The sequence below is a fragment of the Erythrolamprus reginae genome, chromosome 3 (genome assembly GCF_031021105.1).
Source record: "Erythrolamprus reginae isolate rEryReg1 chromosome 3, rEryReg1.hap1, whole genome shotgun sequence".
NCBI classification, from domain to species: domain Eukaryota; kingdom Metazoa; phylum Chordata; class Lepidosauria; order Squamata; family Dipsadidae; genus Erythrolamprus; species Erythrolamprus reginae.
In genome coordinates this window covers 210,158,690-210,185,353 of record NC_091952.1, presented here as the reverse complement: position 1 = coordinate 210,185,353, position 26,664 = coordinate 210,158,690, and the positions used below count along the sequence as shown (strand labels likewise).

General features: G+C 42.3%; 1 protein-coding gene across 2 annotated transcripts; it reads left to right on the top strand.

Annotated features, from left to right (window-relative positions):
- OPRK1 (opioid receptor kappa 1) lies at nt 1-25,685 on the top strand. 2 transcript variants are annotated; one of them, XM_070749160.1, is made up of 3 exons: nt 1-263; nt 22,041-22,393; nt 24,832-25,685. In XM_070749160.1, the coding sequence occupies exons 1-3, from the start codon at nt 1-3 to the stop codon at nt 25,362-25,364; spliced, it is 1,149 nt and encodes a 382-aa protein (XP_070605261.1). In that variant the 3' UTR covers nt 25,365-25,685. The 2 variants fall into 2 exon arrangements, with proteins under 2 accessions (XP_070605261.1, XP_070605262.1); XM_070749161.1 differs by having other exon boundaries at nt 22,041-22,397; nt 24,842-25,685.
- Nucleotides 25,686-26,664: the final 979 nt, after the last annotated feature.

The window sequence follows — 26,664 nt, the reverse complement described above, 5'->3', positions numbered from 1 at the left end:
ATGGAGTCTCCAGTGTACATATTTCGTGAAGAGCCTGGTCCCACCTGCCCCCCAGGCTTCTGCCCTTTTCCAAGCAGGACCAGCCACAGCTGGCTTGCAGACTGGGAAGACTATGGCAACAGCAGCAATGGTAGATATGAGGACTTACAACAGAATCAGACCAACATCTCCCCAGCTATTCCTATCATCATCACAGCAGTCTACTCAATGGTTTTTGTGGTAGGCCTGGTGGGAAACTCTTTGGTTATGTTTGTTATCATAAGGTAAGTGGTACAAATGGCAATTATGTAAATCTAACCATGACAAGGGGAAATTCTTGCTGCAGCAAGAAAAGATCAATGAAGGGAAAGAACATAAGAAAATCAGAAAACTAACTGACTTCTGATTAATTATTGCACCTAAGGGGACAGTCTATGGAGTGTTGGTAAAGTGTATGTTTTAGATTCAGAAGGTTGCATTTTTAATCCTTAGCATTTTGAAGTACAGTGGAAAAAGTCCTGGAGTCTGCTATCAAGCGTAGCATAGCATTTTTTAAATTGGCCAAGTGTGATTGTGCACACAAGGAATATGTCTCGGTGCATGTGCTCTGAGTGTACATAAAAGAAAATATATGTTCGTCAAGAATCATAAGGTACAACACTTAATAATTGTCCTGGTACAAATAAGCAATAAACAATAGTATTGTGGCAAACTTTGTTAATATTTAAATGTCAAGATTCTTCAAGTGTTGCTTAATGGAGCATATTGGGGAATAATTTATAAACAGGTATATGGGGGTGCTGAGGTAAGGATTGAAGGGGGAGAAAAAAAATTCTTCCCAGAGAAGTGTTATCTTCTCTTTTGTTTAGCTGATGCAATAAGTGGATAGCTCTTCTGGACATCCAAGTGAAGTAGGAATGGCCATTAGTAACACCTGGAAAGGACACCTTCATAGAATACCAGGACTGGCATGAGATGGGGAAGTTGAAAGACATTCCATAAAATGATACTGGCAAGTCAGTTTTGTACTTTAGATATAAAATCTCAGGGATCTATTTAGTCACCAGAAGTTGAACTTTGCTATAAAAGATGTAATTTCTGTTTTGGATTAGTATAGTAAAACAACTAAGGGGAAATTGCCTAAATAGATTTAGTATCAGCCCTGATTTCCTTTGGAATATAGAGAAAACTGAAATGAACAAAGTGATGATAATTTTAAAGTGATCAACCTGGACAATGTGAGAGTTGAAAAGCATTGGAGAAATATGTGGCTAGAGCTCCCCTCCCAGGGATAAAAATGTCATTTGCAAGTTACTCAAGACCCACCTATATCGCAAGGCATGGGGGAACTAAGACATCTCCCCCAGGCTTTTTATATTTCATGTTTGGTGTGTATGTGCTATATGGTTTTTAATTATTGGGGTTTTTATATATTTTTATTATTAGATTTGTCCCATTGTTATACTGTTTTTATTACTGTTGTGAGCTGCCCCGAGTCTTCGGAGAGGAGCGGCATACAAATCTAATAAATTATTATTATTATTATTATTATTATTATTATTATTAATTTTATGTGAAATAAAATATACATGCTAATTTATTCTATGTATCGATCATCTTTCTAATGATTTCCTTAGCTTTCAAATAATATTTTTATTGTTTATACTTTTTAAAACAAAATATGACTTTTAATGAAATTCACCTAAAATGCTACATCTTTGCAAGAAAATGCTCCCTCCACTCACTCATTTCCTTATATGTGTGAACAAATTTACATGCATGAAGTTAGTCAGCCAAATGGAGGTTCCATCTCCAGATCTTCTTTATCTCAATATACATTTCCAGTACTTAGAGATTTGTCAGTGATCTACTATAAGGATTTGTGATTTATCAGGGGTGTGTGTGTGGGAGAGAACTGGGCAAGGTAATGGAGCTATCTTTCTGATTACTTGCTTCAAAATGCATTTGATTTTGAGATGGCATTGTTTCATATAGATTTATTGAACTTATATAAAATGTTTTGAGGCTCTTTTGGGGTTCAAATAGAACATTCTTTCTCTATCATGATGATTTTAAGGAAGGGTGGATGTTGATTCACAAAAATGAGGAGCTGGGGAAACTGTCAGTTGAAGTCCACTCACCTTAAAATTGCCAAAGCTCAGAAACATTAGCTTAGAAGTTTTTAAAATAAATACAAGAATGAAACATGTGTACCGTAGGAAACATTCAGCTGTCTGGCTGTTCTATGCTAGTCCATGGAGTCTAGAAAGCATCTTGTGGAGTTTAGATGAACAGAATTATCTGATCATGAGGAATGGATTGGATTTTAGTCAGGATTTTATACCCTTGCTTCAGGTTTGAGTCAGTTGCTAAATTTAATGAAATCATTATACGTAGTTTTGCTTCATACAATAGTCAGTGAGGTTATACCTCTGGTTTCACTATGCATGGTAGAAAAATAGTGGTGACAATATCCCCAGCGACCGATTAGGTCCCAGAGAGTTGGCCTTCTCCGAGTCCTGTCGACTAAACAATGTCATTTGGCGGGTCCCAGGGGAAGAGCCTTCTCTGTGGCGGCCCCGACCCTCTGGAACCAGCTCCCCCCTGAGATTAGAACTGCCCCCGCCCTCTTTGCCATTTGTAAACTCCTTAAAACCCACCTCTGCCATCAGGTATGGGGGAATTGAGACATCTGCCCCGGTCCTATACAATTAATGTATGGTATGTTTGTGTGTATGTCTTCTTTAATAACGGGTTTTTAAAAAATGTTTTTAAATTATTAGATTTGTCTTGAATTGTTTTATTGTTGTTGTGAGCCACCCCGAGTCTATGGAGAGGGGCGGCATACAAATTAAACAAACAAACAAACAAACAAACAAACAAACAAATAAATAAATAAATAAATAAATAAATAAATAAATAAAACATTGCAGCTAGTAAACTGAACAAAACCTGAGATTACGCCCTCTCCCTCCAAATATTTAAATCAGTTTCTGTAGTTTTTATTTAATTTAAGCATTAGGGCTCAAGACATTTCCTAAATCTAACAATAATCTAAAAACTCATTTTTCTAAAAGTCCTAGAAATCATGTGGAATGACATAGAAGATGCCTTGTCGATAAATAAGAAACTGTATTTTTTACCTTAAAGTCATCTTCAAGTTGAAGCTGATCCTGGTGCTTAAATCTATGTACTGATGTTACTTTCTTGGCAAAAAAGATGAACCATTTCCTTTTTCTGAGATATTTCCTAGTCTAATCTATGGTTGAGCTTGTTTTTGTATTTTTGATACATTTAATACATTCTCTTCCTGCATTTGGAAACAATCTATTACTTGTGATGAGTTTACAGCGTACTTGCTATTTTGATTAAAACCTTAAAACCTCATCTATCATGGGGTATTCAAGTTCTGCAGCTCGTTCTCCGCCAATAAAAAGTGTTGATAAATTAGAAATAAGGCAGTGGTGAAAAATATTTCAGAATAATATTAAAGAGAGAACTCGCATTGTGTATTTTCCAGCAGAGATCATTCTAGAGTAATGCCTATAAATGAGTGCAATACATAAAAAAATTATTGCTATTTGTCAGGGGAGTGTCGGATCTAGGGTATTTCTCCTGCCTTTTCTGATGTAATGAAGTTGTAATCAAAGGAGGAGATACAAACATTGGACTCAAGCTCTTATCATGATTTGGGGATAGGAAACTGCTAGCATGAAATTGCAATTGATTAAGCTCTTAATTCTTTAGTTTCTTGAACCAACATTCACTGTTAACCTGTAATCAGTGTCTCATTTCCTTCAGGGTTATGGTTTTGTTTTGTTTTGAATTCTGCTTCTTGATCTTTTAGAAAATCTTCAATTTCAGAATTATCATCCACAAAACTGGCAGATATTTTCTGAAATAACTTAGCATTATACAGATGTGTTTACCAGGGCTGAGTTCTCCTGATTTGGACCGGATCTCCCAAACCAGTAGCGACCCGCTGGTGACATCATAGATCTGATTCAGTTGGTGCCAGTCCATGGGCGCCACCATTAAAAAAAAAAATGGTGAAATTTTTCCCTGCTTGGATGGCTTCTCCTCTTTCGCTGCTAGAAAAAGGGTCCTTCCGCCCACCCCTGGATTAATACTGACCTTTATTTCTTCACCTGAAGCACAGCTGATCAGCTTCTTAGCTTTCAGGCTGATTCCAGCTACTGAGCATGGCCAGAAGCAAAATTGCACAAGGGGATGCGCACATGTGAGAGGAGCATGTGCACGCACACAAAATCTCACAATGCGAACCAGTGGTGAAGATAAGTGGAACCCACCCCTGGTGTACACTAGACACAAAATTTAATCAACAAGACACTCTATCTTTTACTGAGAATCTATGTGGGCTTGAAATGCATTCTATGGTGCTTGTAATCCCTTTATATTTTAAATCAGCATTCCAAAATTCCGCAGGTCACATAATCCCTTACTTCATATTTGGCTATATCAGTGGTTCCCAATGTGGAGCCCATGCCCCACAGGGTGGCAATTTGATTTTTAATGGAGACAATTGGAACCTTGTTAATGGTTTTTTAGGCTTCCTCCACATGAGTAGGAGGACACACTTTGAATAGTAAGGATTATATATCACAGAGGAGGCTTAGAGATGCCTAGGTGGGCCATGGCCAAAAAACCCGGAGCTATATTAACTCAAGAATGAGACTTGAATTTCAGGATACAAGATATTTTCAACAAACACAGCATTTGTGAGTTTTGCCTTTTATCTTTAGAACATCAATAGAGCATAACATTCTACTACAAATCCATGTTTCATTCTTTCCAAAAATTTTCCTTTGGTTCCATGAGGCTATAAAGACATGCTAATGTATCTTTTTCTTTTATGTACGCTGAGAGCATCTGCAGCAAGACAAATTCCTTGTGTGTCCCATCACACTTGGCCAATAATATTCTATTCTTCTATTCTATTCTATTCTATTCTAAATTAATAGCATTTGCAGCTGCATTTTCTCCTCTCTTTTTTCCATCAAGTAAAGATGCTTTTAAGAAGTTACCATTGTTCCATTTTAATTAACTGCAACACTGTCTGGCTTTACGGGCAAGCTAGGGAATACACATATGCCTTCAAAGATACAGTATCCAATATGTGAAATTCTACTGAGCTGTAATAGTTCCGCACTACTTCCTAAGTACCATTACTTAGGAAATCTCTAGTCCAAATGTTTTCTCAGCCATGAGAAGGTAAGCTAATTCCCAGCTACTGCTCCCATATAATATGGGGAAAATGCGGTTTATGGTTGTTGTGCTTCAGTCTGAGGCTCCTCAGGGAACGGCTGGAACTCTGCCGGCTCCATGCTCAGAGGGGGAGGACGAGGAACAGGAGGAGGAGGAGGACCAGGCAGATGGGGAAGAGGAATGTCAGGACGAGGAGGAGAGGGAACAGCCTGAGACCCCCGGGGGGGGAGCTCTCCCCAGCGAGTAGCCTGGAGTCATTAGATGAGAACGCACAAGCCATCATAGATATGAGGCAGAGGAGGGCAGCACAAAGAAGGGGACAATTAGCCAGGTACTTCCATCCCTAATAGGCAACAGCTGGGTTTGGGTGTGGTTCTCCTCAGAAAGGTTGAAAAGGCAGGCCCGCCCTTCCTGTATTGTGGAGAGTTATCTTTTGGGAGTCCCGTGACCTTGCTTCGATCCTTGGCGTCTCTGATTCTGGCTTGTGGCCTCGAAGGCTGAAAACTTGGGGGAGGCATGGGTTTTATTATCTACAGTGGTGTGTGTGCCAGCAAGAAGCCTGTTGTATTGTCTGGCCGCCGTGACTCTTCTGTGAAGCTTCATAGCATTCCAGTTTGTAAGAACAGTTTTTGTTATCTGTGTTTGTTTTCAAAGATATAAAAGGACTTTGCTTTTTACCAGCGTGTCTGGCTATTCTTTTTAGTTGGTGTTGACGTCTGGGGGAACCCAGACAGAACAATGGTTAAATACATAAAATTGTTTAACACATATTTTTTCAATCTTCTCTGAGAAATTAAATAGATGCAATGGAAGAAAGGGACAATTATGTTTAAATAAATGCTAGAAATTTATGACAGGTCAAGTTAAAAATAGTTCAATTAAGGGAAGCTTGGCATCCCTCCTTCCCTCACTTTGCAATCTGCAGATAGCAAGAAAAAAAATTCAAAATTTCGCAGAAGTCAAAGCAAGCCATCTGGCAATGTCCAGTGTCTAGCTTCTGTCATTGTGTGCCTAGTCCTCTTTCTCACAAATGGAAGCATCATCTAGTACCTACTGAAGGAATGCTGGCTTCTCTTGCTCTTGTTGTGACAATGACTTTCATGAACTTAACTAATATTTTAAACAAAAGTGGAATTGGAAGAGACACATGGAAACTGCCATAAAATAGAACAGATAAGCTTGAGAAAGGCAAAGAATGCTCAGAGCTGTGTATCATTAGAGACACCTAGCATTGGGCTTGTATTATCTCCAGGCTATTATTTATCCAGCCAAGTGCTTTTAATACTCCAAAACTTCTCATCACTGAAAAGTTCAGGCGGCAGAAAAGAGAATCAACCCACCATGTCAACAGTCAGTCTGTACAGTGCTTCAGCCAGCTGGCTAATTAGAACTTTCCCACCAATTGATTTATGGATTAATGTTTATAACTGCTTATTTGGATATGGCTGATTTCTGTTGCGAGTGGTCCACAACCAGGTCAGTTGGTGACAGATTCTGAGGAGAATTAACTGGGACCGTCTTGGTACCCTAGGCCAACATTCTTGCCAGCTGAATCAGAGAGTGGGAGTAAGAGAGAGTTGGAACCAGAGGAATCTGAGGAACCTCTAGAGACTGTAAAACCCCCACTGGTGGTAATGTCTGAGTCAGAGGAGGAGGGGGACATGGAAGACCAGGAGCCGATTAGATGACCGGGCCAGAAGGTCAAGAAGCAGACAGGAATATCTTTATGGGAAAAAGTTCAGAAAGTGAGTCTATGAAAGAAAGTCTAGTCATTATAACTCTAGGAAACAGTTGACCACACACAGTCGGTATATAAATTTTATTTATTTATTTATTTTGTACAACACACAATACACATTGAAGACAATAGACATGTAGTAATATATATAAAGAAAAGGATAGAAGAAAAGATATAAAAATAGAGGAGAAGATATATGAAAGGTAAAAAAGATAAAGGAGATAAAGGAGAGACAATTGGACAGGGGACGGAAGCCACACTAGTGCACTTATGCACGCCCCTTGATTTGTAGAGTACCATACAATGGAATTCATAGTAGCGGCATAATTTCACAATATCAAGTTCCTTGAAAATTATCTAAAAATTAAGAGAAACAGCACTTGAATGAGACTAAAGTCTGAGTGAGGGTTACAGTAGGATTAGAACTCACAAACTCTTAACAGGTACCTTGACCACTAAACTAAATTGTGTGCCATTTACATACATACATACATACATACATACATACATACATACATACATACTTACTTACTTACTTACTTACTTACTTACTTACTGACTGACTGACTGACTGACTGACTGACTGACTGATTGACTGACTGACTGACTGACTCACTCGTTTGTTTGTTTGTTTGTTTGTTTGTTTGATTTATATGCCGCCTTCTCGAGGTGACTCAGAGCGGCCTTATCTGTCACATTTCTCCTATTTCCAACAGTAGTTTATTTGCTGGGTAGATGGGGGTGAGAGGAAAAATGACAGACAAAAATGTGATAATTGTGGATAAAATTCCAACCTCTTGAATTTGAAAATTTAGGGTGATTGGAAAGTCTTCTCTGATAATTGTAAAAAAAGCCTTGCAAAGGTGCAACAATTGTAAACTTAATCACTAATATCAGTATCATTTTGAAACAAAAAAATAGGTCAATACACAAACATTTAGCCATTTGAAAACTAGCCAAGTATATTTGGGAGGGGGAGGGATTCCATTTGGGCTATATGTATTCCCGCTGCGAAGCAATTATTCTTTCATTGCCTCTTAATGCCATCACTGTTTTTAGGGGTATCTGGGTTAACCCCTTAGCCATAGAAGTATTCCAAGACCGGAGTATTGCAAATCTCTCAAAATATCCCTCAATCAGTATTGCCAGCAATGCAGTAAGTGAATCAGCAGAACAGCTACAGCACTGAAAAGCATAACAAAGGAAGCTGGTGAGTCCTTTTCTATATGATCTTTTCCAAGATCTTTTGGAATCTAATAGCCTGGCTGAATAAGCTATTTTGGTTCTATGTTGGAGATAAAGAACCAGCCTCAAAATGTAGCTGTATTACAATGATTTCATAGCATGGAAGTCAAGGAGGGTTCCTGGGTAAAGAAACATGGAGTTTCAATGTTCCTCATATGGAAGACTCAGATCTGGAGTTCCAGAAGTGCCATGATGAGAAACTGTGGTGGCTCCTTTAAGAGTCATGCAGAGATGCCGATGAATGAGAAAGAAAAGAAACCTGGAGATCTGTAGGGGTATGTGTGTGATTTATGGACCTTATCTCAAGAAAGAATAGCTCTGCCTCTTGGCTGCCAGCCATTTTTTAATCTCTTGGCCAATTTGAGCGAGGCCTCTGCCAACATGAACTGATAAATCTGCTCCTGTCTGCAAAAAGCATCTTTAACTATATAAAAAATATTTGAATTGAATCCTTTGTTCATGGGGGATTCTTTGTTCCAATCCGGTAGGTCCAAAGCAGAACAGTTTCCTCCCCCTCCTTCTCCTTTTCCCCCTTCTTCTACATCCCTAAATATATGATTGTTAATGGAACAGAACACAATTGGACATTTGAAATTTGGTGGACAAAAACATTGGGAAGAACGTTTTCCACATTTCTTCGTAGGAAAGAGGAATTCTTCAAAAAAAAAATTCACAACGTATTACTCTCTGGGAATTAAAAAAGCCAATAAGTCTTTCTCCAAGAGTCACTGGATACAGAGGATACAATTTTTGTTGAAAGAGCTAATATTTCAAAATTAGGAGGATGGAGCCTGCAGATAGGCTACTAGGTGTTGTGGTTCCGTCTGAGGCCCCTCCGGGAACGGCTGACCTTCTGTCGGTTTCCAGCTCAGAGGGAGAGGCTGAGGAACAGGAGGTGCAGACAGACGAGGAGGAGGAATTCCAGGCTGAAGAAGAGGGAGGACAGCCAGAGTCCCACCAGGGGGAGCTCTCCCCAGCAAGCAGCCTGGATTCCTTAGAGGAAAGTGCACAAGCCATAATTGATCTGCGACAACGAAGAGCTACTCAGAGACGGAATCAATTGGCTAAATACTTTCAGCATTAAAGTGGCAACAGCTGGGTTTGGGTGTGGTGCTCTTGGGAAAGGCTAAAAGGCAGACCCACCCTTCCTGGCTTGTGGAGTTTTATCTTTGAGAGTCGTGGGACCTGACTGTGAACTTTGGCGTCTTGGAATCCTGGTTTGTGCCTTTGACTATTGAAACCTTGGGGGGGGGGTGCCAGCAAGAAGCTTGCTGTATTGACTGGACATCCGGACCCTGCTGTACCGTATTATATCCTGTCTGTTGGGAAGAACAGGTTTTCCTCTGTGCTTATTTTTTCCAGTTATAAAATACTTTTGGCTTTTACCAGAGTGTCTGGCTGTTTTTTCCAGTTGGTGTTGAGGTCTGGGGGAACCCAGACAGAACACTAGGAAGTGAATATAATTACATTACACATAGCCTCATATTCAGTCCTGTAGAACTGAACCTGGCTTGCCTGTCAACTTGTTTATCTAGAGTTATATCAAGGGAATCCAAGGAATAGAGCTAAAAGTAAGAAATATTGCAATATGGGATTTGTTGGTGCTGGTAGTGTAAAAATATCATAAAAACCCTTCACGGTTAATGTTGAAATCAAATCTAAATAAATGAGCTATGATGTGCATACTTAGCAACTGTGAGGCTCATCCATATACACTTGTTAAGAAGTAATGAAATATTTTTTTGTGCATAAGTGCACCAGTGTGCCTTCAGTCCCCTGTCCAATTGTCTCTCCTTATCTCATTTATATTTTCTTCCTTTCAAATATGTTCACCTATACTTTTATATATTTTCTTCTATTCCTTTCTTTCTTTACATTATTACATATCTATTCTCTTCAATGTGTATTATGTATTGGAATAAATAAATAAATGAATAAATATGTGTGTGTGTGTGTGTGTGTGTGTGTGTGTGTGTAGGACAAACGTAAGAAAGACAGTAATGATGTCGAGAGAAAAAAATTCAAATACATAAAATACATTTTCAGTTGTATTGCTATTGAATTAATATCTATACCAGGAATGGGAAATCTGTGTCCCGTCTCTCACATATTGTTGCATTACAATTATTAGCCCTTTTCACCATTAGCTGTGCTAGTTGGAGTTGATGTTCAAGAAGATCTTAATGTTCCCATCTGTCTTCTATACAGGAAGCAAAACTGAGGATAGGTCATGCATAGTTCTGGGCATTTTTCTAATGCAATTTTGATTATGGCAATCATGGGGAGGGAGCCATTGCTATTTTAGCATCCTTTTCATAGCATGGATTTCATTGGAAATAGCATTTCCAGATTATTTAAATTTGAAGAAAATGACTCAAATTTCAATTTGTAATGGACAAGGCACTGCAGCATTATGGGCCTGCTGTCTCAATGTTTTAGCCAATTTAATAATGGCTACCAATGGCACTCATTCAGCAGTTTCCCAGTTCCAGCCGAACCAGGTTGTTTTTGAAACTGGAAGAACAGCTGGGTATAATCAGGCTTGGGTATTTCCAGCCCTCTCAAATTTTCTTATATTCTTCCAGTAATGTGCATAATTTTCTAGGTTTTACTTAACAAAACTTTTACCGTAGTATTATGACAAAACCCAGCTGGGAGCAAAAGTAACACCGCGAAATGTTTCTGATGAGTTTTGAGAGAAGGAATTGATTTTATATTCATAATCTTACATTCAGTTATAAGCTCAGTACTATATTAGAAAATACAGAGGATAAGAATCTCCACTTTGCCCTAAATACCTTAATACAAATGAAAATGCACATTATTTGTTTGTATGTTTGTTTGTTTAAATTGGTATGCTGCCCATTCATGAAGAATTCAGGGTGGCTTTTTTAAAATGAGTGTATAGAATAGAATAGAACAGAACAGAATAGAATAGAATAGATCTACCTACCTATCTATCTATCCATCTATCCATCCATCCATCCACCCACCATCCATCCATCCATCCATCCATCCATCCATCCATCCATCCATCCATCCATCCATCCATCCATCCATCCATCCATCTATCTATCTATCTATCTATCTATCTATCTATCTATCTATCTATCTATCCTTCTATGCTGCCCAATCCCAAAGGATTCAGGGCAGCTTACAACAATATAAAATTACCATATAAAATTACAAACAACGGTAAAAAAAAGTCAAGAAAAAAACCCATCTAAATTCTAAATCCCTAATTAAAACTCGTAGTAGAACAACTCATCAACATGCATGCAATAGACTGGAATGGAATGGAATGGAATAAAATAGAATATAACAGAATTCTTTATTGGCCAAGTGTGATTGGACACACAAGGAATTTGTCTTTGGTGCATATTCTCTCAGTGTACATAAAAGAAAAGATACATTTATCAAGAATAATGAGGTACAATACTTAATGATTGTCATAGGGTATAAGTATGCAATCAAGAAACAATTTATAAATTGGACTTGTATACCGTCCCTCTCCGTGGACTCGGGGAGGCATATTAATATAATAAGTATACAAGCAACAAGTTACAATCATACAGCCATAAGCGGGAAGAAATGGGTGATAGGAACGATGAGAAGACTAATAGTAATAATGATGGAACCTTAGTGAATAGTTTGACAGTGATGAAGGAATTATTTGTTTAGCAGGGTGATGGCATTCGGGGAAAAAACATTCTTGTGTCTACTTTTCTTGGTGTATATCTATAGTGTCATTTTGAGGCTAGGAATTGAAATAATTTATATCCAGGATGATATTTTCATGACCTCATTTTTACTCATGTAGTATACAAATCCTCAATAGAAGGCAGGTTGACAATATTTGTTTTTTCTGCAGTTCTGATTATCCTCTGAAGTCTATATCTGTCTTATGGGTTTTAGAACTGAACCAGACAGTTATAGAGGTGTAGTGACAGACTTTATTAAGTAATGTTGGTAGCTATTCAACATAACAGAATTCATAACATTCAACATGCTCTCTTTCGCTCTGTGTGTTTGTTTTATTAAATCATTAAAAAGGTATCATCAGAAATATTTTAGCTAAGAATATAGTGCTCTGTCTGAGAAGCTACAGCAATTAATTATACTTAACTAATCTTTGTGCTTTGATGACTGGCTGCCCTTCCTTAGCATTCTGATTCTTAATAGTTTGACCCCTAACTTTCAGTTTCTAGTCTCTTCCCTCTGGAACTTAGATTGGTTTGACATTTATTTCTTGAATGATGCAGTGATAAGTCTTCTTTGTGCTTTTGGACATGATAATCCCCTTTTGGATTTAGATATCCTTTTTGGAGTTAGATCTTGAATTTATAGTTGCATGTTTTGTGCTTTGTGTCCCTTATCTAAGATAGAAAATGACTACGCAATTTATTTTTTGGAAAGTGAGAGAGAGCACATGCTAGCATTGAAAACATCATTGAGAAAATGAGATATGGAATTTTGAGATTTGTCTCCCCAAAATCTACAAGCCAAAATAAATTTGAGTTCTTCTGTAATTATGCAATAACTTTTAATTAGACAGAGGAACTGAACACATGTCAGCCGGTAATTAAACTTCCACTGAAATCTGTTTTGTCCTTGATTTAGGAAAAGTGGGGCTAGGCCGGCATGATTCTCCATATAATATTGACATATCTTGAAATCCTTCAAAATCAGAATTAGGTGGTACTTGGATTCTTTGATCTTTCTCTAAAGACCATGAGATTCAGATCCATTGCTATTTTCATTTAAGTATAAGGGAATCAAGTTTCTGTAGTAGACATGAAAAGTAGGATAAGTTCAGTTATAAAATCTGAAGGCTTTTTCTTAAAGGCAGACAGGTGTTTCACGTCTTGTAATACATTATCAAGTGCATATACCAACCCATCCCTTTGAAAGAGTTATATAAACCTGTTATTTCTGTCTTTTTCACTAATGCAAATGAAAATATTATTTTAAAAAGAAGAGCAAGATATTAGGAACAAGAAAACCATTAGATTGAAACAGTATGGTGCTTCATAGGGATTATTCAATAATTCAAAGGTATGTACATTCATAGTACTATGGTACTGATTGAATATTCTAAATATTAGAAAAAAGCCTCCCATGATCTCTTTTCTCTCTCTCATTCCCAGGATAGTTGCCGCCTTGGAATTTCTAAATATTATGGAAGTAATGTAATCAGATTTGAGTAGCACTATTGCAGAAGAGACGGAGTAACGACTCGGACACAAGAGCTGGATTTAAACTTGGGTCATTTTTATTATAATAAATTTGCATAATTTATTAATTAAATTAGCATAAATTAGCATAAATTTGCATAATCAACATACTTAACTATGACCCGGAACCAAATGGACCTGCAGGGTCAAACAAACACTTCCGGGGCGGAAATGACGTAAAAGGTCAACATTCCTGGGCAACTATGGGCGTAATCGATGCTGGTCCAGGTGAGGGACCTCTCCCTCACCTGAGACCCTGCCATACACTCGCATGAGGGGGGTCCCGCCGGCTCACCCCTACCCTGGGACTTCAATAGCGGGACCCAAAGACAGGTTCCCCCCAAGAGCGCAGGTAGCACCCACCATGGTCTTGGAGAGAACCTGTCAATCATCCCCAAAGATGCCCAAGGGAGAACGCGCAGTTGCTGAAACCACCCAGATTTCCGCCCCTAACCTGCCTACCCAATGACCAGAGGTAAGCCAATTAACCTAATTAAATGCGAACACCCCCTAACCGCACATCCATCTCCCCAGTGTGGAATGGGCGAAAAAACAGCCTGGCCTAATGGGCAAAGCTGCAAAAAATTCCCATTCGGCCCCCGCAGGCGACCCCTAGGCACACTGCAAAATAGGGAAGGGCGGGTGGGTGTCTGCTCAGGCAACCAGGTCCGGGCGAAAAGGCTGTTTCCCGGCCTGCTGCCCCTTAAATAGGGCCAGCAGGCCCCGCCCAGACCTGGTGTCATGCCCAGCCACGTGGGCAGGGCATTCCCGGCCGAAATCTCGTCTCGCGAGATTTCGGCCGAAAACAAGATGGCGGCCGCCATCTGAAGGGTCCGAGTCTGCCCGGCCCTTCAGCAACATCGCCGTGGGGCCGGTAAGTCAGCCGGCGTTATTGCAGAAGAGACGGAGTAACGACTCGGACACAAGAGCTGGATTTAAACTTGGGTCATTTTTATTATAATAAATTTGCATAATTTATTAATTAAATTAGCATAAATTAGCATAAATTTGCATAATCAACATACTTAACTATGACCCGGAACCAAATGGACCTGCAGGGTCAAACAAACACTTCCGGGGCGGAAATGACGTAAAAGGTCAACATTCCTGGGCAACTATGGGCGTAATCGATGCTGGTCCAGGTGAGGGACCTCTCCCTCACCTGAGACCCTGCCATACACTCGCATGAGGGGGGTCCCGCCGGCTCACCCCTACCCTGGGACTTCAATAGCGGGACCCAAAGACAGGTTCCCCCCAAGAGCGCAGGTAGCACCCACCATGGTCTTGGAGAGAACCTGTCAATCATCCCCAAAGATGCCCAAGGGAGAACGCGCAGTTGCTGAAACCACCCAGATTTCCGCCCCTAACCTGCCACGGAGCGGGGGTCAGATCTCTATCTTGGCCCCCCGACTCCCCCCTCTATCTGCGCCAGCTCACGCAGAGACCTCTGCAGGTCCTGTAAGAAAATGGCGTTCCCCTGTTCTGACAGGTGAACGCCATCGGCCCGGTAAAGCCACGGCCGATCTACAGTGATGAGGGGATGGGCAACTACAATCCCCCCTAATTCTTTGACAGTCTTTCCCACGGCCTTATTCACCCTACGTCTAACCCGGTGGATGGCCCTAAGGGAAATGGCGTCCCTCCAAACGATCCGTGGGAGGATCTCTGACCACACCACTTGCGTGGTGGGCCATGCCGTGCGAAGCCGCCGCAGGTCTTCGCGCGCCTGGACGATCAATGGTAGACCGCCAAGCAGGCATAGGTCATTGCCACCAAGGTGCAAGACCAGCCATCTGGGTGCGGCTATGGGCTGCCGACCACCCAGTCCCATCTGGGCGCGACCCTGGGTGGCCGCCCGCCCAGCAGCGCCGGGTACCGCCCTGAGATGCTGCGTACCCAGCAGCGTCGGTAGGAGGCCCTCCCACCGCATACCCCTCCGGCCCATCCAAACAACATTGACCCACCGTCCCAACGACAGCTGGGTCCCGATGGCACTTCTGGCTGCTGAGCGGCCGGCCCAGAAGACCATGCTGTGGCCACACAGCAGCGCCGTCGGTTTCTGCCTGGACTGGGAACCTGGAAGAGGACACACACAGAGAGGTTACCTAGCCTAAACCCTGCCCCGGATCCTCAGCGGGCCTGACATAACCCAAATATGCCGCTGACCGCCAGCGGCCGATCTCCTGAATCCGTTGGGCCGGGAGACCAGAAAGTGCCGCGCTAGTGGCGGCGCCGATACGGAACGAATGCGTTCCATAGCCGGCGGGATCCATGCCTACCTGAGACATAGCCTTAGACACTATCGCCCAGAATTGATACCGGGTCAGGGGGGAACCATCCTGGTGTATAAAAAGGTACCCACACCCTGACCCACGCAAAACACAAAATTGCTGCAAAGCAGCCACCGGGCAAACAGACTTATCGGTGGCTGCACTAAGTTCAAGTCTAACCCCTCTGTGTAACTGATCTGTCTTGGAGTGTCTCACCAACAGAGAGACACCCCCCTGTCTAAAGGACAGATCAGCGAGCTGGAAGGCGCGGAGCGACGAGTCAGACTGCGAGGAGGCCATTGCCTCGCTGACCCTGAGGGCCCCGAAAAACATAACGCAAGTCGCTGCCCTGAACAGCCGAGCCTCGTAAGGAGAGGCGCACAGACTGCCAAACATCTGATTAATCAGAGACAGCTGCTGAACCGTCAGGGCCCGACGAGTGTCAGCGGGAAACCCCTGTCGCTCCCTCACCCAACCCTCCAGCATCCTCCGGATGCGAAAATCACCCGTAAAATCACCAAACCCCCCCGCCTTGGACAGAAAGGCGAGGCCGGCTAACCTAGCCCTGATAGTCCTCACTGAAAGGCCACGCCCCTTCAGCAGGACACAGAATTCAGCTAGGTGCTCAACCGGGGCAGGCCAGCAATGGGGGTAACCCTTACCCAGCCTGAAATCCCCAAACTCCTTACCTGCACGCTGATAAGCTCGCAGGGTACTAGGAGCTACCGATAAGGCGATCGCCCTGGAGGCCTCGTCTCTCCAGCTCTCGAGAGCCCGCCCAGGCTCCACAGGTGGGCTGGAAACACCTCCGGTGACTCTCGGGCCCACGGGGCCAGGGTCCGAAACCTGGACAACTGACCACGGGACAAGGCGTCAGCCACCCCGTTATCTAAACCAGGGACGTGCCTAGCCAAAAACAAGGCGTTCAAAGACAAGGACCTGTGCACAAAATGGCGGACAAGCCGCATCACCCTGTCACTCTTAGAGGACAGGGCGTTCACAACATGGACAACCGCTAGATTGTCACACCAAAAATGCACAGTCTTATCCCTGAACTGCTCCCCCCAGAGCTCTAAGGCCACTATTAAGGGGAAAAGCTCCAAAAAGGTTAGGTCCTTAACCAACGAACAGGCACTCCATTCCGGAGGCCATGCCGACCAGCACCACTGGTCACCTAACACTACCCCAAAACCGCAAGTCCCTGCGGCGTCGGAACACAGCTGCAGCTCCGCTTCCAAAAGAAGCTCCTGCCGCCAAAACGACAACCCATTAAAACGTTCCAAAAACTCCCGCCACACGCAGAGGTCAGCCCTGACCCCTGCACATAAGCGGGTACGATGGTGGGGCAAACTCAGCCCCTTCATCGCATCATACAACCGGCGAGAAAAAGCCCTACCAGGCACCACTACCCGACAGGCAAAATTAAGAATCCCAGCCAACTCCTGGAGCTGCCGAAGAGTAACCTTCCTGCAGCCCAGGACCGCCTCAAGTTTGTACCTGATCTTAATCAACTTATCCAGGGGCAATCTGGAAGATTGCTCCACTGAATCCAATTCAATACCCAGGAAGGTAATCCTGGTGGCAGGGCCTTCGGTCTTCTCGGAGGCTAAAGGCACCCCCAATTGAGCACAAAGGGCTTCGAAGTCCCGCATCAAAGCAAAGCATTGCTCTGATTGCGCAGGCCCGGCCACCAAGAAATCATCAAGGTAATGAACGACAGACCCCAGGCCACTCCGCCTCCTGAGCACCCACTCGAGGAAGGTACTAAAGCTCTCAAAGAGGGAGCAGGAAATAGAGCAGCCCATCGGCAATGCCCTATCCACATAAAACCCACCTTCGAAATGGAAGCCCAGCAGCTCGAAGTCGCCTGGGTGAATGGGGAGGAGCCGAAATGCCGACTTAATGTCGCATTTACCCATAAGGGCTCCCACCCCACACTCCCTAACCATAGCCACGGCCGCATCAAAGGATGCGTACCGGACGGAACAAAGCTCGTCAGGAATGAAGTCATTCACTGACTCCCCTTTTGGAAAAGACAAATGGTGAATCAACCTAAATTCACCACTCGCCTTTTTGGGGACCACACCTAAGGGGGACACACGAAGATTCGGAAAGGGCGGCTCCGGGAAGGGCCCAAGGACCCTGCCCTCAGCCACCTCCTTTCGAATCTTAGCCCGTACAATATCTTCATGTCCGACAACCGACCTGAGGTTGTCGGACATGAAGGCCCTCCTAATACCCACATAAGGGATCCTAAATCCCTCGGAGAAGCCCCTCAAGAGCAACTCGGCTCTCGGGCGAGGGTGGTAGTCGATCAACCAACCCTCAAGTACAGAAACATTAATTGGGCTGGGCCCCTTTTCCCCCAGCTGGTGGGGGAGGTTTTCCTGGACCCCCGCCCTTCTTCTCCGCCCCTTTCTTGGGGCGGGGACAGACTGAAGCTGCATGGGACCCCCCACAATTCCCGCAGGCATGCTTGTATTTACAAAAGGGACGAAAACACGCCCCTTTTGCAGCAAACTCATGACAAGCGGGCGAGGCCCCCTTGCCAGCCACACCAGGAGTCGCCTTGGCCGGCGAAGCCGCGCCGGGCTCCTCCTCCATAAAGTGCCCACTATCCGTGCGCTCACACCCTTCCTTCCCGGACATATGCGTGGCCCGGAACCACAGGTCCGGGACCACCATATCCCACGGCAAGTTGGGCTCCACAGACATCCTCATGCGGAAACCCTTATCATAATGGCGCCAGATGGTGCCCTTATATTCAAAATGGGCCCTGGCAATTAAGTCTATATACTTAAACATGGCAGAGGCCATAGCCGGCTGCCGTTGGATCACTACCGACCCATAGGTAAGAAAGGCATACAGCCAGGAGCTGAAGCATTTCGTTACCTTGGTCTTCTTCGTTTTCTCCCCCGGGACAATCTCTTTCTCCTGCTTGGGAACCTCGCGGTTCAAAAGCGAAAAAAGATCGACATATTCGCCCCGCCAAATAGCCTCCTTGACCGACGGGTGAAGGTGGCATCCTAGAGGGGTGGACGGCAGCCCGCACGGTATGGCCCCCGCTTTAATACAAGCGAAGGGGTCCCATACCGAGTTGGCCGCCACACCAAAAACACCCGCCCCATGGGGGTAGGGGAAAACCGGGAGCGGGGGCATGACAGGAGGGGCCGGAGGAACCCACCCCCCTGCCCCTGGCACCGCTGGTGTCCCCGCAGGACCCGTCCCAGACAACGGAGCAGCGCTGGCCGCCGGCGGCCCCGGAGGAGGAACCGGCGGAGCCCACACCTGCCCGCAGGTGCCCGCGGGGGACCCCAAAAAGCTGGACCCACTCCCGACCCCCGCCGGGGGAAAACCCGGGGCGGGGGGAGGAAGAAAAGACAGAGATGTGGTGTGTGGTGCAGCCTCACCTGCCCCGTACGGGGTTGAAGACATCCACGGGGGGCCCAATGGTGTGGGGCCCGGGAAAGCCGCCATCGGCCCTGCAGAGGCCTGCCGTCCGAACGGAGCCGGCTGCCCAGCCTGGGCCGCCGCCGGATCTCTCCCCAACGCCGCAGGCACTTGATCGCTGGACACTCCGGGGACCGCACCGCTCCTCCACTGCTCGAGCTCATCGAGCCTCTCCAACACCCTGGCCCAAGACATAGCAGGAGAAAAATCAGGTTGAGGGGCAGGAGGCACCGAGACCACCCCCCCCTGTTCAGGGACCACCCCAGCAGTCCCCTCCCTGCTGGCCCGGGCCCGGGCAGAAGGCCTAAGGGCCCTCCTGGGGCGCGCTGCTGGCGGAGCCATAGGAGCAGTGGCAGGCCTCTTCTTAGGAGCCATCACACTTTCCCCTTAGGTGAGCAATAAGCCACTAAAAACCACCTAGGCCGAAACCCACAGCACGAATGGCAGGCCCAACTCCCCCCACAGGGCCCTACCTAGGGCCTGGGAGCCCCTGCTACCCCTATTAACCCCTGTATTGGGTATAACAGTACAATGATATATCAATATATTGCACAGTATTTATTGATAATGTATTATTAAGATGGAAAACCTCCCTGCACAGGCAGGCCTTAGAGGCCTGCAACCAGGAACACCCCCCCGCCCAAGACCGGGGGCCCAAACCCAACACCCCCACCGCGCCCTCCTCCCAGCCGGGAGGAGGTTACCAGTCCCCCTCGGGCCCGAGGGGGATCGCTGCAAACAGCTCCGGTGAAGGAGTAAAAGCAAGAAGTCTTCCAAGCACTTTTCGCCCCCTCGGTAGGCCACAAAATGGCGGCCGCAACACGAGGGAGACACAAAATGGCGGCCGAGCAGCACCAAGGAGTGTCTGCTCAGGCAACCAGGTCCGGGCGAAAAGGCTGTTTCCCGGCCTGCTGCCCCTTAAATAGGGCCAGCAGGCCCCGCCCAGACCTGGTGTCATGCCCAGCCACGTGGGCAGGGCATTCCCGGCCGAAATCTCGTCTCGCGAGATTTCGGCCGAAAACAAGATGGCGGCCGCCATCTGAAGGGTCCGAGTCTGCCCGGCCCTTCAGCAACATCGCCGTGGGGCCGGTAAGTCAGCCGGCGTTATTCTATTATTAGATACACTCAGCATTTGATAAAACAGTCCTAACTAATACCTATGGAGTTAAATATTGATTATATTACGATAACTGCATTTTGCTTTGTTTTAAAGAAAATAAATCCTATATTTTAGTTGTTCTCAACAGATAACATTATATTTTCATTAGCTACAAAGAAATTTTATTGTTTTATCATAGCCTAATTTGCATAATCTAATTAAATCACTCATTAATTCAATTCTGCTTGTGACAAATAAAATTTAATTGTTAATGTGGCACTGCAGCATTATTGCTTGTGACAAGTAAAACTTAATTGTTAATGTGGCATGGCAACATCCTGAGTCCTTCGGAATTGGGAGGCATAGAAGTCAAATAAACAAACAAACAAAAAAATAAAATTAAATCTGTGAAATCATGGAATCAGTTGCTGATACTGAAGGTTAATGTAACCACCATGTTTGTTGCCTTGTTTTCCCTCTAGAAATATTCTCTCAAACTTCATGACCCAACAAAACAGAAATTTTGTACAAAGCTAAACGATTATCCTATTTACAATCTACTTTTCTCAAATGTGTTAAACTTTATGGCGTTCACACATCAATCAAGATATTTTGCGTGCCAGAGGAATCTAAACAAATATGAAATAGATTCAAACAATATAATTATAGCATCTTTTGGAGGAAAAAAATATTTTACCTTTTTTTCAAAGAAAAGCAATAAGAAAAAATTATTTTCCTCATTTAAAATATGTGTTTTTATTTTATTTATTTGTTTATTTTGTCCAATACACAATACATATTGAAGAGAATGGACATGTAGTATTATATATAAAGAAAAGGATATATATATATATATATATATATATATATATATATATATATATATATATATATATATATATATATAAATATAAAATAGAGGAGAAGATATATGAAAGGAAGAAAAGATATATGAGCTAAGGAGAGACAATTGGACAGGGGATGAAAGGCACAGTAGTGCACTTATGTACGTCCCTTACTGACCTCTTAGGAACCTGGAGAGGTCAATCGTGGATAGTCTAAGGGAGAAATGTTGGGGGTTAGGGGTTGACACTACTGAGTCCGGTAATGAGTTCCACCTTTCGACAGCTCGATTGCTAAAGTCATATTTTTTACAGTCAAGTTTGGAGCGGTTAATATTAAGTTTGAATCTGTTGCGTGCACTTGTGTTGTTGCAGTTAGAGCTGAAGTAGTCATTGACAGGCAGGATGTTGCAGCATATGATCTTGTGGGCAATACTTAGATTGTGTTTTAGGCGTCGTAGTTCTAATCTTTCTAGATCCAGGATTGTTAGTCTATTTTTGTATTTAATTAAGGTTTATTAAAAATTGGTGTAATAACATCATGCGATGGAGCAGAATTTTATCCTATAGTATTCATCCATCAAAACAGTGAATTGTGTCAAATTATATCTACCCCCAATAAGACTAAGTCTGGAGGTAACGTTTATATGTCAGGTTTGAGCACTGACTCTATGACATCACCATGGTGAACACTACAACATGGAAAAGCAGACAATATGTAAATGAAAGCTCTGTTCCCAGAGACACCGTGCATTTTTATTCTTGCCAAAATGTTCCCCCATCAGAACCTCAAAGTAATAAATATTACCTTGAAGTAAGCCCTTTGTAGTGTACCATATATGTGTGTGTTTCTCTCTCTCTCTCTCTCTCTGTTTTCTATGCAAAATAGTGATGTTTTGTAATAATCTCTGTATTAGATTTATGGAGAAATATTTACAAACACTTCTTTTATTTTAGGTACACGAAGATGAAGACCGCAACAAACATTTATATTTTTAATTTGGCTCTGGCAGATGCTCTTGTCACCACAACTATGCCTTTTCAAAGTACTGAGTATTTAATGAACACCTGGCCCTTTGGGGACGTGCTGTGTAAAATAGTTATTTCAATTGACTATTATAACATGTTTACAAGCATATTCACCCTGACCATGATGAGTGTAGACCGCTACATTGCTGTGTGTCACCCAGTAAAGGCCCTGGATTTTCGTACTCCTCTGAAGGCCAAGATCATCAATATATGCATTTGGGTTTTATCTTCATCTGTAGGCATTTCAGCCATAGTTCTTGGAGGTACCAAGGTCAGGGAAGGTGAGTACAAACACTAATTTTATGTGTAGACTATGAAACATTTAGGTATATTTTGCCGTTGATTCCTAAGCCAATTCTGTGTGCTTTTCTAACTTACTCAAAATTAGCAGAAGTAATTCTATTTCTCAGAATCCCTCCTTTGAAGTCAGCCCTGTAAGTCAGGAAATTGATTCCACTAGAATACTCTTTATTGTTGTAGGATATAATAACAAAATCTTGAAAGCCTGCCATCATTTCCTTCTGTCCTCTCTTATGCAATGCAGGATCAAGGCAGGAATATTTAAAGTCTCCTTCTACTCTTATTACTTTCCCATGGCTGAAATTTCATTTACGGTCTCCTTTATTTTATTTTATTTTAATTATTTTATTTTATTTTTAAAATATTTATAGAACCACCCATCTTTCAACAAACTTTGGACATCTCCCAACCAAATGATTTAACTTTCTAATTTAATCAATAATCTAATAAACATGAAAAGAATAAGGGTTCAGATTTTCACACTACTCAATACAATTCTGGTTAATAATACTGCGCAACTGCCAAACCGGTGGCCTGCGGGTGGGATGGGTCACATGCAGGCCACACCCACCCCAGGTTAACGAAAAGAAAAAAACATTGCAACTCATCACATGACGACAATGTGACACCACATATTTGGCACCCGTGATCTAAATGGACCCAGTTACCAGTTTCTGTGGACCAAACCTGTGATTTTCTTGGTAAAAGGCACTTTTTAGAAAACAAATGAATAAAGCCCATTTTTCTTTTTATTCGGTTGAGTGAACTGATGCATTATAATAGCAAATGGAATATTTTGTTTTCCTGCAGACATTTCTCAATTTCTCAACTGAACTTGTCACTTACATAACTCTTTAAAAGCTATGGCTTACCCTTTATTGGCAGTAGGATTGCCTGAAATTCATACATTTTTGATGTAGCTTTGCAAAGTTCACCCATGAAAATCTTCAGAAATATCAAGACAGTAGTGAGTGTTTTAGTAAGTAGCAAATCTATTATAGAGTTTGAAAGTTTGTAATTGGAAAGGACATGTTTAATTAATGATTCTCCAAAGTTTGTTTCAGTAATGCAGTAGACTATACAATACCCTAACTTAGATTTACCCTGATTCCTTAAGTTTTTTGTTTGAGTGAGAAAGTCCCTGTGCATACAAGTGGTTCTCAACTTGTAGATATTTCTTAGCAACTATTTGAAATTGCAGCATTGGAAATAAATAACTATTCCTTGTATTTACAACTGTCACAATACCCCCATGGTCATGTGATCGAAATTTGGGTACTTGGCAGTCAGCAAAGCAAAGTCAATAGGGTAAGCAAGATTCACTTAATGACTGTGCCATACAGTGGTACCTCTACTTACGAACTTAATTCGTTCCGTGACCAGGTTCTTAAGTAGAAAAGTTTGTAAGAAGAAGCAATTTTTTCCATAGGAATCAATGTAAAAGCAAATAATGTGTGTGATTGGGGAAACCACAGGGAGGGTGGAGACCCTGTTTCCTCCCAGGAGATTCCTAGAGAGGCCCCACGGAGGCTTCTCCCTGCCTTTTACGGTTACAGTTTTGAAGGCTCAGGTTTGTAAGTGGAAAATGGTTCTTGAGAAGAGGCAAAAAAAATCTTGAACACCCGGTTCTTATCTAGAAATGTTTGTAAGTAGAGGTGTTCTTAATTAGAGGTACCACTGTATAGTGACTTGATTAACAACCATGGCAAAAAAAGTTCATTAGAAAAAGTCACTTAACAATTTCTTGCCTGGCACTTGTGGTTGTAGGCCAAAGACTACTCATAATTAAATTCTTTGCATTTTACTGGGAGAAACTGCTGTTAAAATCTTGCAGATTTTATTAGAATTAATTTCCATCTGTAGGCCATAATGGGGGTGAATTTCCATGTAAACTTCAATTTCATCAGTGAACCCATATCAGGGTATATTAAAATATGCCTGTTAATTTGTAAGAATGACCATGGATACCAATCGGGGGTGAAATGCTCCCTATTGGTAGTTGGAGAGCCGGTCATGTAGGCAGTCCAAGACTCCGCCTACATGCCCGCCCATCACCATTTGGGTTCTTTTACCCTCTGTGCATGCGTAAAGCATTCTGTGCATGTGCAGAGGGTAAAAGAACCCAAATGTCAGCATCTGGGTGGGAAGGCGGAGCCTCGGACTGCCTTCATGACCGGCTCTCCGATGATCTACAGATACAAGCGAAATGGGAGCATTTCCCCCTATACAAATGCAATGAAAGAGAAAAACAAACTTTAAGAATCTTGCCTACAGAGCTTGATTTTAGCCTTCGAAAGTGATATAGAAACATAGAAACATATGACATCGAGTCATTGTAAATTCTATGCTACTTGCTTTTTCTGAAATGGTTAATTTACATATTCATTTGTTTTCTTCTTATGTGTCCCTTTATGTACAGATACTGGCAGCATTGAATGTTCTCTTCAGTTTCCAGATGACAACTATGTTTGGTGGGACATTTTTATGAAAATATGTGTTTTTGTCTTTGCCTTTATTATCCCAGTCCTAATTATTATAGTTTGTTACACTCTGATGATCCTGCGCTTGAAAAGTGTGAGGCTCCTGTCTGGATCGCGAGAAAAAGATCGAAACCTCCGCCGTATCACCAGATTGGTTCTTGTTGTAGTTGCAGTTTTCATTATCTGTTGGACCCCCATCCACATTTTTGTGTTGGTTGAGGCTCTTGGAGATGTCTCACATAGCACTGCAGCCATTTCTAGCTACTATTTCTGCATTGCCTTGGGCTACACCAACAGCAGTCTAAATCCCATTCTATATGCTTTTTTGGATGAAAATTTCAAGCGTTGTTTCAAAGATTTCTGCTTTCCTTTTAAGATGAAGGCAGACAGACAAAATACCAACAGAGTTAGGAACACAATTCATAATGCTACTCATTCTGGGAACGCTGATGGTACAAACAAGCCAGCATGACTAGTTGTGGAAATGTCATCATATTGTCCTCCTGGAAGAGAAGAATCCAATGATCTTGGATTAACTCAAATAACTACAGCAGTGTGAAATGGACAGTAAAAGGACCATTTGATATTGTTTATGAAGCCCTACAGTTTCAATTTAAATAGAGCCACCTAGATGTCCTTCATCTAGATTCACTGATATTCTGTTTCAACAGAACTTTGTATATAAAGCAAAGTAATCATCTGGGACCGAAGAAGAGAATTAGAAACCACCACCCCATTTATTTATTTTTTTACTTTTTACGTGATTTTAGCATATCACTAGTTTTATTGTACTTGTCAGAATGGCAAATCAGCCTTTCCTTTTATTGATTATAAGTATACAGTACATTTTCAGCTATTCATATGGTCATAAATAATGCAAAAAAGGTGACATCTAGCCTTCTATTGCAACGGTTTGGAAATTTCTTCTGAATGGATTCACATAGCACTGTAATGATTGATATGATGATAATGTGTCATGTGATAAACAGAAGCATTTTAATTATAGACTTTCTATTTTCAATGAATAGGTTTTAATTGGAGGGAACACTATATGATGAACAAGGCTATGTGAAATTTTATTTATTTAAGCAATTTGTATTGTACTTATGGGCTATAGCTTAATATAAGAATTCTGTGTCCATTCTCCAGGTAAAAATTATGATGTGTCAAATAGTTAAATACTTTATTAAACCTGATGGACAATCAGGTTGTCCCGAACAAAATTCACTGAATGAATCCCAAAATGTGCATATATTGACCCAAAACTGGAGCTGCTAAAGAAGAATTAGGGATCATGTACACTGCTCAAAAAAAATAAAAGGAACACTCAAATAACACACCCTAGATCTGAATGAATGAAATATTCTCATTGAATACTTTGTTCTGTATAAAGTTGAATGTGCACAACAGCATGTGAAATTGATTGTCAGTCAGTGTTGCTTCCTAAATGGATAGTTTGATTTCACAGAAGTTTGATTTACTTGGAGTTATATTGTGTTGTTTAAGTGTTCCCTTTATTTTTTTTGAGCAGTGTATTAATAAACATATCTAATGCAATTATGATATTCAGTCAAATCATAGAAATGTAAGCTCAATGTTCCCCTTAGTTTCTATCAAATTAATTCATCTCATTCACTAACAAAATTTATAAGTGAGTGAATTTTTTTAAAAAATGAACCATAATGGAAATACTTTTATATAAAAAAACAAGCTAGACTGCTTATTCTTTGCAATATAGATGGAAAAATACTAATGAAAAATAGATTGGATGC